This window comes from Sciurus carolinensis, chromosome 10 (genome assembly GCF_902686445.1).
Source record: "Sciurus carolinensis chromosome 10, mSciCar1.2, whole genome shotgun sequence".
Taxonomy (NCBI): Eukaryota; Metazoa; Chordata; class Mammalia; order Rodentia; family Sciuridae; genus Sciurus; species Sciurus carolinensis.
This window is the reverse complement of record NC_062222.1, coordinates 139324388-139338469: the sequence shown is the minus strand read 5'-3', so window position 1 is coordinate 139338469 and position 14082 is coordinate 139324388. Positions and strand designations below refer to the sequence as shown.

The window sequence follows — 14082 nt, the reverse complement described above, 5'->3', positions numbered from 1 at the left end:
CTGGGCTGACAGCTCTGCCCTCAGGCCTCAGGAACTCTTGAGAGTTTCGGTGGGTCCTCTCTGGAGTGTGTGATACATCTTATTGTAGACCCCAGTCTGGTGACTACCAATGCTGAGCGCTATTCACACACAGGCCATCCTTTACATCTCCTCTGTGAGAAGTTCCTGTTCAAGAATTTTACCGATTTTTATTGGGTTGTCTTTCTAATTGAATGATCAAAGATCTTTATGTGTTTTGGATTTGAGTTATTATTGGATAAATTCTTTAACTCTGTAACTTGTCTTTTCATCTTCTTCATGGTATCTTTTGATAAACTGAAGACTTTAAATTTTAATAAAGGCAATGCCACATTTTTATTTATGGTTAGCATTTTTGGGTCCTGTTTAAGAAATCTTTGCCTGCAGGGCACAGTGGCGCAGGACGATAATCCCATGGCTCGGGAGGTTGAAGCAAGAAGATTGCAAGTTTAAGACCAGACTCAGCAACTTAGCAAGGCCTTAAGCAACTTAGTGAGACAGTGTCTTAAAATAAAATTAAAAAAAAAAAAAAAAAAAAAAAAAGGTCTAGGGATATGGATAAGTACCCCTGGGTTAAATCTTCAGTGCAAAAAAGAAAGAAATCTTTGCCTAGTCTGGGGCCACAAAGATGTTCTTCTTGTTTCCTCTAAAAGCTCCATTATTTTACAGCCCACATTTATATCTGCACTGTGTCTGGAACTGATTTTGCATGCGGTTGCATTAGGATCCAGATACCCAGAGATACCTGTGAACCAGGCATTTTTCTTCACATGGAAATCCACTGGCAAGTTAGCAGCACTGGAAGTGGCGAGCTCTACAGCAACGTCAGGGAATCCTGAGGGAAATGACTCACCAAGGAGACAGGGGACACTGTTTAGCCCACTTAGAAAAAAAGACAACTGCTCCCACAGTGCGCTGCCACGTCGTCCTAAGTGAGGGAGCTGTGTGTATGCCGGTCTGCTTCTAGACTCTCTATTCTGGAGAATTCTACTTATAGGAGGGTTTTTAAATAATGGATTTGATTTTCTGGACATACATGGGACTGCAGAGATTTTCTGTTTCTTCTGTCAGCTTGATTGGTTCATTTTTGAAGAAATTATCCTTTTCATCTGAATTGCCAAATTTATTGATATAAAGTTGTTCGCAGTACTCACTTACTGTCTTTTTGATGTCTGTAGTGATATGTCCTTTCCATTATTATTTGTGATTTGTGTTTTCTCTATTTTTTTTTAACTAGTCTTGCCAGGAACTTATCATTTTTATTAATCTTTTTAAAGAACGACTTTTTGGCTCTGTTAATTTTCTCTACTGTATACTTATTTTCTACTTCATTGATATCTGTTTTATTATTTCTCTCTGCTGTCTTTTTAAAAAATTTTTTAGTTGTTGAAGGACCTTTATTTTTATTTATTTATATGTGGTGCTGAGATTCGAACCTAGTACCTCACACACGTGCTAGGTGAGTGCTCTACCACTGAGCCACAAACCCAGCCCTCTTCTGCTTTCTTGACAGGTGTGATAAACTTATTATTTTCTAGCTGATTTAAATAAACTTTAAATTTTATCTGAAAGAGTCCATCTTATCTTCTGATTTATAGCATTTAATGCTATCAACATTCATTTATATTATTCCACCATCATGGTCTTCAGGTTCTCGTATGTTTCACATTTCTACCTGAGATCACCTTTTCTTTTTCCCGAGGAACTCTAATTAGTTTTTCTAATATAGGCTGCTAATAACAAATTCCCTCAGTTTTATGTTTTGGAATAATTCATTAATTTTAAAAAATATTTGTAGTTGTAGAAGAACTCAATACCTTTATTTTATTTTTTTATTTTTTATGTGGTGCTGAGAATCAAACCCAGTGCCTCACATGTGCTAGGCAAGCACTTTACCACGGAGCCACAACCCCAGCCCTAATTCACTATTTTTGAAGGATGTTTTTTCTGGTTATAAATGCTGGTTGGCAGTCATTTTCTTTCAGCACTTAATGCATATCATTTCATAGCATTCTCGCTTCCATTATATTGTTCCTTTTTTGAGAAGGTAATGTCTCTCTGTTCCTTTCAAAGTGGCATATCCTTTTTCTCTTGCTTCTTTTACATTTTTTTCTTCAATTTTGGCAATTTTACTGTGATATACTCAGTACTTTTTGTGCATATCTTGCTTGGCGTTTTCTTAACCTCCTGAGCTTTAGGTAGATTTCTCATCAGTTTGGGGAAACTCCTATTCACTCTTTCTTTGGCGTTTCTTCTGCCCATTCTCTCTGCCTCTCTGGGAGTCTGTCCACTGCATTACACCTGAGTATGTCACACCTGTCTCCTGTGCTGTGTTCTGTGGTTGGGGCTTTTGTTTCCTCTTTTTCCCTCTGTGCTTCACTATGGCTCTCCTCTACTGAGCCGTTTTCAAGTTCATCACCTCTGTGTTCTGCTGGTTCCATCTGCTATCGAACCCATCTTCCAGGTCCTTGTTTTCAGATTATGAATTTTCATAGCTCTAGAATGCTGTTTCTTTTTTTTATAGATTCCAATTCTCTAAATTCACCACCCTCCTAATTTATCCCTTTCTTCTATTTTCTTTAATATACAATCCTAACTGTGTTCAAGTCCTTGTATATAAACTCTAAAATCCAGATCATCTTCAGTCTGCATCAATTTTCTAGCTCTTCTCTTGACCACCAATTACATTTTCTTGCCACTTCATTTTTAGCAATTTGGGATTAGATACTCGACACTGTATATAAAATAATCAAGGGGTGACAGATGCTGCTTTCTTCCATCTGAGGGAATGCCCCTTTCCTCTGTTAGGTATGAGGGTCCATTACCATATCATGTTCAGATATCAAGCAGACTGGGTCTAGTGACAGCTTCGGTCTATTACTACTGCTGAGCTTGGTGGGTTGCTGTCCACACAGACCCCAAAGGCTGCAGGAAACCTATCCATTTGCCAGTTCAGCCTCCAGCCCATGCCCCATGTAGCTTTTAATCAGGCAAATGTCTCAAGGGGAGGCTGGTAGTGTTCTGGAGGCATGCTTTTGTTTCCTAAGCTTCTCAGAACTTCAGGAAACCTCCCTGGCTGCTGGGGATCTTCCTGCCCAGATTGCTTGCCTCCCCAGAACCTGGCAGGTAGTCTCCTCATATGTTCCTCAGCCCCTTGCAACTGGGTTCTCTCCCTCAGAACAGATTCTGTGCCTGGGAAACTGAGCTTTGGACAATTACCAACACCTGCCTGGAATCATCAAATAGTTCCTTGGAAAAAAAGGGCCAGAGGCTGGGGTTGTGGCTCAGTGGAAGAGCGCTTGCCTAGTATGTGTGAGGCCCTGGGTTTGATCCTCAGCACCACATAAAAATAAATAAATAAAACAAAGGCATTGTGTCCATCTAGAACTAAAAAAAAAAAAGTAGGGCCAGGTAAGAAGGCCAGTTCACCTTCTCTCTGGAAAAGCTCTACCTCTCCAGAACCCAGCTCATCCAACCCTCGCTGGCGCCTTCCCATGGCCTTTATGGAATGCTTTCTCCAGCTTATGTTTTCCAACTGCTGAGCTGAGAGCTGGCCCTCTGCAGCCTGAGGCAGCCTGTAGAGACTGCTCTGTCCCAAAGCAGGAGTCTCACCCACAGTTTTAAAAAAGATGAAGATGGCTGGTCATGCCTGCACTCTTTAGATCTCTTCCCTTTTCATCTTTCATTTTTTTAAATCAGGAACTAAACCCAGGACCCTGTGTGTGCTAGGCAGGTAATCTACCACTAGGCAGCCTCCCATCACCTAAGTGGTCTCTCCCACACCATGCCTGGCAACTCCTCCTCCCACCCCACATCCCAGCACCAGCCCTGTCCCTCATATGAGGACCCAGTCCAATGAGGCCCTGCCCTTTCCTTCCTGGCCTGTGCTGTCCATCATCTCACCTCATGGACTGTTGTCTCGTCTCCTAAACAGTCACCCAGAGAGGGCAGGACCTGAGCCTCTGAGTCCAGGGGCCATCTTCTTCCCAGAGTGGCAAGGAAGTGGTCAATAGCCACCATGAACAACAAACTAGACAGCACCTCCCACCCCAAGCCCCTGACTCACCAAGGACCTTGGACCAAGGTCCCACAACCTCGAGACCCCAATCACACTGGGATGCCCAAGAGGCATGTCTCACTGGATCCTCATGGAGCACGGTTCTGTGCTGTGCTCTCCAGGTCTCCAAAAAACCTTCCCTAGCTGGCTATGCCTGAGACCATCCTGTGCTAGGCAGATTCTAGAGCCTTGGATATCCTGCCAGATCCAGGGAGGGGGTTGCAAGGCCCAGGGCCCACTGGCCTCACCCACATCCAGGGAGCAGGGGCCCTGGAGGAACACCCAGGTGTCCAAGGCCATAGGCCAAGGAGGCCCTCAGAGGACACATGGCCATGGCCTTCATGCACTCCTAGTTCTCCAGGAGGCCACTGTTGGGCACTGTCAGCTTGGGGAGGCTGCTGGGCAGAGATCTCAGTCCTCACAACAGAAAGGTATGCAGCTTCAAAAGGGCTCCAACACAGCAACACAAACCTTGCAACCAGTAACTAAAGACCAAGACCAGTGTGTCAGCACCAGTGACTGGACAGCGGCAAGGTCAGGCCTCAGGAGAGGAGAGTCAGCCAAGAGCTGCCTGGGCCCTGCGGGGCGGGCAGCGTGAGGCTCTGCACCCATGGCTCAGCTGGAGAGGCCAGTAGGGGCAAGAGCAAGCTGGTTCTGACTACCACAAGGCCACGTACCACCCAGGAGACTTGGGAAGGCCGAGCACTGGACTCAGCTCCCACCCTCCCACTCTGCCTGCCCACCCCAGTCCCACCTTATTTTCCGTAGCAACGAGTGAAAGGGACGGAACAGCTCCGACATGTCCTCCACCTTGCGATCCAGATTCAGGGGTCCATCTGCATAAACCACGAGGCCACTGCATTTGAGACACAAAAGCCAGTGTGGTTAGCCCTGTGGGCCCCTGGGCAAGCCCAGACCCCAGCCTCAATACCTACAAGGAGATGGCGGCCCTGTGGCTGGCACAACACTGCTCAGCACGGCCACAGCCCCACTGTTGGCCTGGTGAGCAGGTCCTAAATACGTTTAGAAAAAGGTAATGAAAATTATCACCCAGACTTCATCATCGTTGAAGTTGATTAGCTTGTGTTCATGGAAGTAATCATAAAATAATCAAAAGAATACGTATACATCAGCATTGCCATCAGAGAAATTAGCGTCAAAGTTGGGAAAACCTATATCCTTAGAAATGGAAGAACTGGAGGCTTACAAGGATCAGGCCCCAAACTGCCTACCCCAAAAGCAAGTTGGAGAACTGAGGTCCCAAGTGAGTCACCCCTTGCCACCCCCCAAGAAAGGAAGCCCTGTCTCCTGACCACCTCCACCCCAGGAAACCGGCCTCTTGCCCAGGGGCCATGGTGCTCACAGCCCTCCCTCCCAGGACGGGCTCCCCCGCGTCCCACCCAGGCACTCTGCTGAGCCTGCTGAGGCCAGCTTGCTCAGTGCCCTCCAGACAGCCCCATTTCTCTTTGTCCACTGAGGCCCCCCAGGTTCTGTGCAGCCTCCCCAGCTCCAAGGTACCTCCACCAGCAATCAGAAGAAGCTGCCGCCGTGACTGAAGCTGCCCGCGGGGCTGGGGACCAGCCTCACAGGCCTACAGGCCACAGCCAAGTGCAGGCCTGCCAAAGAGGAGCAGGGCAGCCCAGGGCCGGGCCAGCAGGCGCGGCTCACAGAGGCCCAGCCAGCTCAGGTGAGCTGGGAGGGAATGTCCGCAGGCAGAGCAGGCCCCAGCCCCGCTGGCCAGTCTTCTCTGCTGCGCTCACAGCTCTCGCCAGCTTCATGTCTTTTCAGTGCCCCAGGAGAATGCCCTTCAGCACCCCTCCACCCACCCCGGCCCCGGGCAACCCTGAATCTACCTTCTGCCTCTAGGAAATCACCTGTTTGGGACACTTCCTGCACACAGAATGACCGGTGGCTGGCCTTTCGAGTCCGGCTGCCCTCACGCAGCCCTGTGTCAAGGCCCCTCAGCGTCGGTGTTCTGAGTCCTCTGTGGCCAAGTCGAGCTCCAGTGTGTGCCATTGCTTACCATTCATCCCGGGACCTCCAGGTAGTCTCCACCTTTTGGCTATTGCAATTGATGCTTCCATGAACACCTGTGCGTGAGCGGGGCGTGTCTTTATCTCCCGAGTACACGCCTGGCAGGGTAGCCAGGGGTTACCACACAGGTCGCGTGATCCTCTGTGACAGAATGTCGGGTGCACAGTTCTTCACAGCAGCTGCACCATTTGACATTCCTGCCAACAGTAGGCACAGATTCCTGCTTTTCCACATCTCCTCCTTTCAGATTTTCATATCACAGCCCCCTTAGTGGGTGACGTAGTGTCTACCTGAGGTTTTGATTTGCACTTCCTTAATGACAATGATGTTGAACATCTTTTCACGTGCTTGTTGGCTATTTGTGTATCTTCTTTGGAGAAATGTCTATTCAAGTCTTTGCCCTATGGGGTGGGTACTGGGGATTGAACCCAGGGGTCACTGAGCTACACCCCCAGGGTCTCATTAAGTTGCTGAGGCTGACCTCCAACTTGTGATCCTCCAGCCTCAGCCTCCTGAGTAGCTGGGATTACAGGCGCACCTGACTTCACCCATTTTTTAACTGGGCTGTTGGTCTCTTTATTATTGAGTCATATTGAGGGTTCTTCATATATTCTGGATGCTAAACATTTATCGGATACATGGTTTTCAAATATTTCTTCTTACCCTTTTGGTTGTCTTTCCACTTTTGTGATAATATCCCTTGATACATAAAAGTTAATTTTGGTGAAATCCAACTTACTTATTTTTTATTTTGCTATTGGTGCTTTTGGTATTAAATGCAACAATTCACCATCAAATATGGGAACATGAAGACTTACCCCTGCATTAGTCAGGGAGAGAGAAAGGGGGAGCGGGAGGAAGGAGGGAGGGGAGGAGGGGACAGCAGGGGGAGATTGTGTGTGTGTTGTTGTTTGGATCTGGACTGTCCCCCAAGTCTCATCTGTTCAGCGATGGGGCGTGGGTGAAGCAAAGCCATCACCAGGGTTCTGACCTCAGTGGATGAATCCCCCTGGGAAGTGGGTCACTGGGAGCTTTCCCTGGAAGGGCTTATCTTCTCCCTGGCTCCTTCCTCATCCCTCTCCCTCTTCCCTCCCTCCTCCCTCTTCCCTCCCCCCTCCTTTCCTGCTGCCGTGAGCTGAGCAGCTTTCCTCCACCTGCCCTTCCACCATGATGTTCTGGCTCACCGCAGGCCCAGACCAATGGAGCTGGCTGACCATGGACTGAATCCACTGAAACAATGAGACAAAATAAACTTTCCTTCTCTAACTTGCCTGTGTCAGGGATTTTGGTCACAGAAGTGAAGAGCTAAGACAGAAAGAGGGGCATTTAATTTAAGGAATTGGTGCACAAGGTTGAAGAACCTGGGAAGTTCAAAATTTGCAGGGCAGGTCAGCAGGCTGGCTGGAGACTTAGAAGAGCTGAGGCTGCAGCTCAAGTCCCCAGGCCATTTAAAGGCAAAATGTGCTCTTACTCAGGAGATTTTGGTCTCCTATTTTCACTTGTGGCCTTCAGCTTCAGGATGAGGCCCACCACAGTGAGGAGGATAATCGTCTGTACTCAAAGTCTACTGATTTAACTGTTAATATCATTTTTAAAATGCCTTCACAGCAACATCCAGACTGGTACTTGATCAACTAAGTGGGTACTGAAGCCTTGCCAAGCTGACACATGAATCTAGCTACTACAGGGTCCAACTTTTGTCCTTTGCATGTGGCTGTCTGGTTGTCCCAACAGGAGAATGTTCTTTCATCAGTGAATGGTCTTAGTATCCAGGTCGTTAAGTTGCTGAGGCTGACCTCCAACTTGTGATCCTCCGGCCTCAGCCTCCTGAGTAGCTGGGATTACAGGTGCACCTGACTTTGTCCATTTTTTAACTGGGCTGTTTGGCCACAGATCTCCACATTTATTTCTAGTCTCTCAGTTCTATTCCATTGATCTTCATACCTATCCTAAAGCCAGTGCCTCACTTTGTTTTTCTTTTTTGATATTCTTATCTACTTACCCACTGAAGTCCATCTGAATTTGAGGAACAGATTTTCATTTATGCAAAAAAAGGGGGGCAATGGGATTTTGATAGGACTGCATCAGATCTGCAGATCATCTTGAGGAGTATTGCCATCCCAACTATATTGTCTTCCAATCCATAAACATGGGATGTTTTTCCATTTTCGTAGATCTTCCACTTTTCACCAATGGTTTGCACCCTGTCAGATCAATGTAAAAAATTCTGCAGAAGCCCACTGTGCTTCCATACTGCAGCAGTGAATGAAGGAGGGGAGCCCTCTCACCCTGGGCTCCAGTCTCCTGCATCCACTTCTACTTCCTGAGCCACATGCTGTATTCTCCCTCTGCACGCACAGAGTCTCCTGGGGATTCCCTCTGCTCCTTTGCAGGCCCTCCCTCCAGCTTGAGGCCTGAGGGACTTCATGATGGTCTCCAGGAGGGGACCATCCAGGACAAAGCTCCTGCCCACAGTGGCCTAGCCCTTGCTCTATCCCCAGGAAGAGGGCCCTTGGCTGGGTTGTTGACCAGTCACAGGAGGACAAACCATGAGGCTGGTCAGAGAAGAAGTGGTCAGTGTCCTGCGGTCACTTGTTCTTAGGCATGGCCAGCGACAGGGAGGCTGATCAAGAGTTGGACACATGTGGCAGCAAACTTCAGGTTGAAACCCAGAAGCACAAAGCACCTGGGGGATCTTTTGATACCTGGTGTTTATTTTAAAACTGGTGTGCTGCCTAGCAGAGGCCTGGGGCCCCCAGGAGCTTGAATCAGGGCCTGCACATGCAAGGCAAGTGCTCGAACACAGTCACGCTCCCAGCCCTCCTGGGGGTTTTGATTAGGCTGCCTCCGCCCTGCTTGGTCAGGTAGGCAGCCTACAGAGAAGGGAGGTCAGTGCAGTCGCCTGTGGACAGACAGCCCAGGACGGCAGCTGACTTGGCTGGCTCTGCAGCTTTCCAAGGAAAGTCAGCCCTTGACCCAACACTGAGTCCCATGCTGGACAGGCACGCATGTTCCAGTCCAGGGCCCTTGCAAGAGGGTTTTAAGCAAGGAGGCTCTTGGTGTTCCCTAAAGGCAGCACCCAGCCCCAGAGCTGCAGAACTAGAAGACTCAGGCCCATCTGCCAGCAGAGGGAAGGCCCTAACCCCAAGGAGCTGGTGGCTGGGTTTTTAAGCAGGAGAGAGAAGGACAAAGGTTCAACATTTTCACCAGCATGGATCTGGCAACCAAGAGAAGCTTTCCCAGAAAGAGAACCGGGCAGCAGAATCTTGAGGCCCGTGGGGCTCCGCGCACCAGGGCAGGACTGTGCCCCACGTGAAGGACACGTCCCCCAGGCCACCTGACGCTGGCCACCAGGGACATCTGACTGGCCTTCCAGCTTGACATCTTCGGGTGACGGCAGTTCCCCGTTCTTCCTGGGAAGGGACTCTTACAGTGCTGCCCTCAGGTGTGACATGCCCAGCCCTGCCTGCCAGGTGCAGTGACTTAGTGAAAGGAGCCAACTTCATGAGGGAAAAGGGAGGATAGCAGGAGAAAGGGGGCCAGGGGCACTGAGAGCCTTAGAGAATTCTGGAAAAGCTGCCAGGTCCAGACCACACTCAATGACCACCCTGAAGACCTTCCTGAGAGGGCGCCTAAGGAGGCAGGTGGGCAAATGGCCTGAACAGGTATTCTGGACTCATGCCCAGCACCCTGCTCCTGCTGCTGCAGCCTCGACATGTCCCTGAGGGGAGGGAAGCACGTCTGCCCCTGCAGCCCATGTCCTGTAACTGCACCACTCCCACTCTGTACCCCTCTTCCCCCAGAGGGGCAATCTGTGTGCCCTCTGCCCTGCTGGGTATGCCTGTGTTCCAGGATACCCTGGGCCCTCAGTGGGACCTCCCAGCCTGAGCCAGGACTGACCTGGCCTCTGTGCTCACCACCCCCTCCCTGACCACATCACTGACGCCCACGTCTCCAACAGGCATCTTTCCCCAGGACTCCCCACCCCCTGCTCTGTGCCCAGCTCTGCACCTGTGTGCCCACTGGGCCACCTCGCTGGTTGCTAGCCCAGCAGATCTCCATGGCATGTCTGTCCCTCCTTCTTCTGACGGAAGGGAAGGGGTGTCCCCATCTGAAGCCTGGGTGTGAGTGAGCAGTAGTGCAGGGGCTCTTCAGCCCCCAGAAGCTCAGAAGTGCTGAGCAAGTGGCTGGTGCTTCATGACCAGAATCCCAGGTGCTGCCTTGGTGTCCCTGAGCCCCACCAGGCTCCAAAGGCCGGCCATGAGTTCCTGGCTCTCCCGACATGCACCCTGACCAGTGGGTATCCCCACCAGTCAGTGCAGCTGGTCCAGCAGGTCTACCAGGCCCACCTCCCTGCCAGTCCAGAGACTATGAAACAACCAGTCACATCCCCTGTGAGAACCAGGGGCTGGCCTCCTGTCACTGCAAAGCCTGCTTCCCACAGCCCCCTCAGGGTCACTGTGCTCCCAAGTGCAGCCCTGGGGGGCCCTAGGGTTGTGCCAGGTTCACCTCCCCTGGGCTGTGAGCATCTGCTGCTGTCCACCTCTCTGGGGTCAGGTGATGGGGCTCACCATCTTGCACTGCTTAGGCTATAGCTCCCTCCCTCACCAACGAGGTGAGAGGTGCTCAGGACACTTGGCTCCTCAGCTGCTGAGGGAACAGCAGGCCAGCCTGGTAACAGCTCTAGGCAGCTGAGCAGCCACTGCAGGAGGCATAGGGACCATTACCAACACCCAGAGGGCCTGGCGCCACGGGACTTGACAGTCTGCCAGGCAGCAGGGCACTCACCACACGATGGCCAGCCGAGGGATGGTGAACATGAGGGCTGGCTCGTAGTCATCAATCATGTCCTGGGTCAGGTACCCAAAGTCCAGGGCCCTGGCCGAGGAAGAGAGGCAGTGAGTGGGGCATCCACAAGGAGGGCAGCGTGCACAGCCCTCTCCTGTGTCCTCCATCAGCTGAAGGGTTGGGAGGCCGACTGTGCCACCAGGACTCTCAGCGAGCTGACGCTGGAGGAGAAGGCCCCGCCCCACCCTGGAAGACCCAGAAAGGAGGCTTCTGCTCAGGCCTCATCTGCCCATCTGCCCACTCCCACCTCTGCCCCAGGGACAGACGGAAAGTGCAGGGGGTGGGCACCCCTGAACAGGCTCTGACGTCCAGCAGAGCAGAACACGTGTCATCCAGGCAAAGGTCTTACTCACAGGAACCTGAGATGACTCGTGCCAAGAACAAGCATGGGACAAAAATGCCCCAAACCTGAACTTCCCTGAAGCAATGGGGCCCACTGTCTCTCCCAGCCGTAGCATATTGTCCCCACCCGGCATGCCAGCGCCACTGTCCTCACGGCTCCTGTCAGCTTATTTTCTGGCAATTTGAAGCACCTCTCAAATAAAAAAATAAAGCATTTTAAAAATAACAGAGTTACAGTATGATGTTAGCCAATTTCACAACTTACTAACAGGCTGAGGATACAGCTCAGTTGGTAGAGTGCTTGCCTTGCATGTATAAGGCCCTGGGTTCAATTCCCAGCACCCAAAAAAAAAAAAAAAAAAAAAAAAAAAAAAAAAAAAAAAACTTGCTAACACCATAGCACTAGTCAAATTGGAGAAATATAGGAAGTGAAACCTTGGCCCTGGAGTCCATTCAGAAAATGGGTCCTTGAATTACTGAATAAGGTCCCGATTCACCACAAAAGCATGCTATGCAGCAGAAGCTGGCAAGGGTTCCTCAGTGAGGAGGCAGAGGAGGCAGGGAAGGGAGGAAGCTCAGGTACTAGCCTTTCTGCTTTCAACCTGTCGCATGACCTTGCCTGTAACACCTGCCCTCTGGGACCAGATTAAAGGGGGCCTGGGGTCAGCCAGGCGTGGGAGGGCGGGCCTTTGCCCACCAGTGAGGAGAAGTATGCGGTGGGGGAGGGAAGGCTGGGGCCTCCCCTGACACAGCACGACCCCCAGGGTTGCCCTCTGCCGGGGCCCGGAGCAGGGGCCAGGAGGGGCCCATCCTCACCTCTCCACGGTCTCACAGAAGAGCACGATGACCTCCTGCTGCACATAGTACTCCCTAGGGGACTTCACGGGCACCATGGCTGAGACATAGCTGCAAACACAGCAGGGCATCAGGAACCCTGGGCCACCTGGCCTCCCGAAGGGGTCTTCAGTTAAAACCCAACTCCCAACATTGACCACACCACCAGCTTCAAAAATACACAGCCCCCAACTTGACCAAGCTCCCACCAGGGCAGGCCCAGCCCAGCGCCTCCTCCAGCCCCGTAGCCCGACCCCACGTGAGCCCTCGAAAGTGTCACTGCCACTCGATAACTGGCCCCCTCTACTGCCCACCCCACTGCAGAGGTGGGTCAGGCCACATGGACCTCCACAGCCTGGAGCCAGCCTAGCCGGACGCAGGGCTCACAGGATGCCTGCAGAGTGGCCGTCAGGCTGCCGTGCAGCGGTCAGTCAGCCAGTCTCAGGACACTTTCTTTCCTTCTAAATCACTGACTAAGTTTTTCTTGCAATGAAAACTTACTAGAATATCCAGAGAAGATCAAAGAAAACAAAACCTGACTGCACAGGCCCTCGCCCCCCAGGGCGGATGGCCTTCACCGCCCAGCTGACGTGTCACAAGACACATGACTTTTATCACCTGGGACACACATTTTGTGCCTAATCATTTCTGGTCCACAGCAAGCCCCACTGGGTCTGTGCACACAGTGCACTGGGCCTGGCCCCTTGGGCCTATCCCAAGTCCTCTCCCTTGAAGGTCCACAGTGGCCAACCCCCGCTGGACCCCACCTGTGCCATTTCTGCTTATCTCCCCTCCCTGGAAAACCCCTGTCCCCCCACACTGAGCCCCCAGGGTTAACCACACCAGCAAATGGCAACGGATTCCTCAGCAGTTCCTCCCTACATAGAATTTTCTTGCTGGAGATATCAGGACGCACCCCAAAAAGCTGGGCCCCACCAAGACACACGGGTAAGAGCATGACTCCCCATGCCTGTGCCCTCCAGGGTCACCTCAGCTCAAACTCCGCAAACAGGACATCAAAGTGCCTCAATGCTTCTCGCATCTTCTCTGTGTAGGTGCTGAGGTCCCGAAGCGCCTGGTCACGGAGGGTGCCCCGGACGTCCTCTAAGCTGCGGGTCAGCTCCTTGGCCAGCGGCCGCATAGCCATGCTCTCAAGCTCCCGGTTCATGATGATGGAGCCAGCAGCCAGGCACTGTGGGCAGGAGAAGAAGCTCAGGAGTGGCCCTGGCCTCAGGAACCGACTGCATGCCCTGAGGCATCAGGCCTGCCTTCTCCTTCTGGGCCAGCGCCTGGCGCTTGCCCGTCCCCTCTGCAGAGGTCCCTGCCAAGTACTGCAACATGGCAGCAGTAACAAATGTCCCTGATCATGATCAACATGGTCCCCACACATACCGGAAGGGCAAGCAGGGAGGGCAGAGAGCCAAGAGAGCCCGGGGGGCAAAGGAGATCCAGGGATGTGACTCCTGCCCCTTCCCTGCTCAGCCATGGGATGACTGCCGGAGGCCACCCTCAGTCCCATGCCCCCAGGTGTGCCAGGCAGGGCTGATCTGGACTCCCGTGCACACAGTCTTCTGGGAAGTTACAGACACCTCGCGTCATGCTCAAGGCCTAGGGAAACCAGACCCCCAGCTCCTGGCTGGTGATATAGCTCCCTGCCCACAAATCCCCACATCTGCCCAGGCTCTGGGTATGTGCTCAGTTACGTGGAGTTCCACCAACTGCTCTCAGGCCAGGGGGAGGCAGCATCCCCCAGGAGGGCCTCTTGCAATGTGGATGCCCCGCAGGCCAGGCAGCCTCCAGCACAAAGCAGAACCAGTCAACCGTCCAGTCCCCACCAGCAATGACCATTCAGGACAAGAAGCAGGTTGCCAGGTGGGCAAGTGAGGAGAGGTCCCAGTACCCAGGCCAGTCCTGCAGGGGAACCTGCGGCACTAGTACCACACTTGCTC

The 14082-nt window shown here is 51.8% G+C and overlaps 1 protein-coding gene across 4 annotated transcripts in view; it reads right to left on the bottom strand.

Annotated features, from left to right (window-relative positions):
• The window catches only part of Zfyve28 (zinc finger FYVE-type containing 28), a 114728-nt gene that overhangs the window by 32832 nt on the left and 67814 nt on the right, over positions 1-14082 (bottom strand). For all 4 annotated transcript variants that reach the window (XM_047567151.1, XM_047567153.1, XM_047567154.1 and 1 more), the window contains exons 4-7: positions 13123-13325; positions 12116-12205; positions 10898-10987; positions 4830-4931 (exon numbers count right to left, since the gene is read on the bottom strand). In XM_047567151.1, the coding sequence (XP_047423107.1) occupies positions 4830-4931; positions 10898-10987; positions 12116-12205; positions 13123-13325 (485 nt within the window). The remainder of the gene's footprint in view (positions 1-4829; positions 4932-10897; positions 10988-12115; positions 12206-13122; positions 13326-14082) is intronic.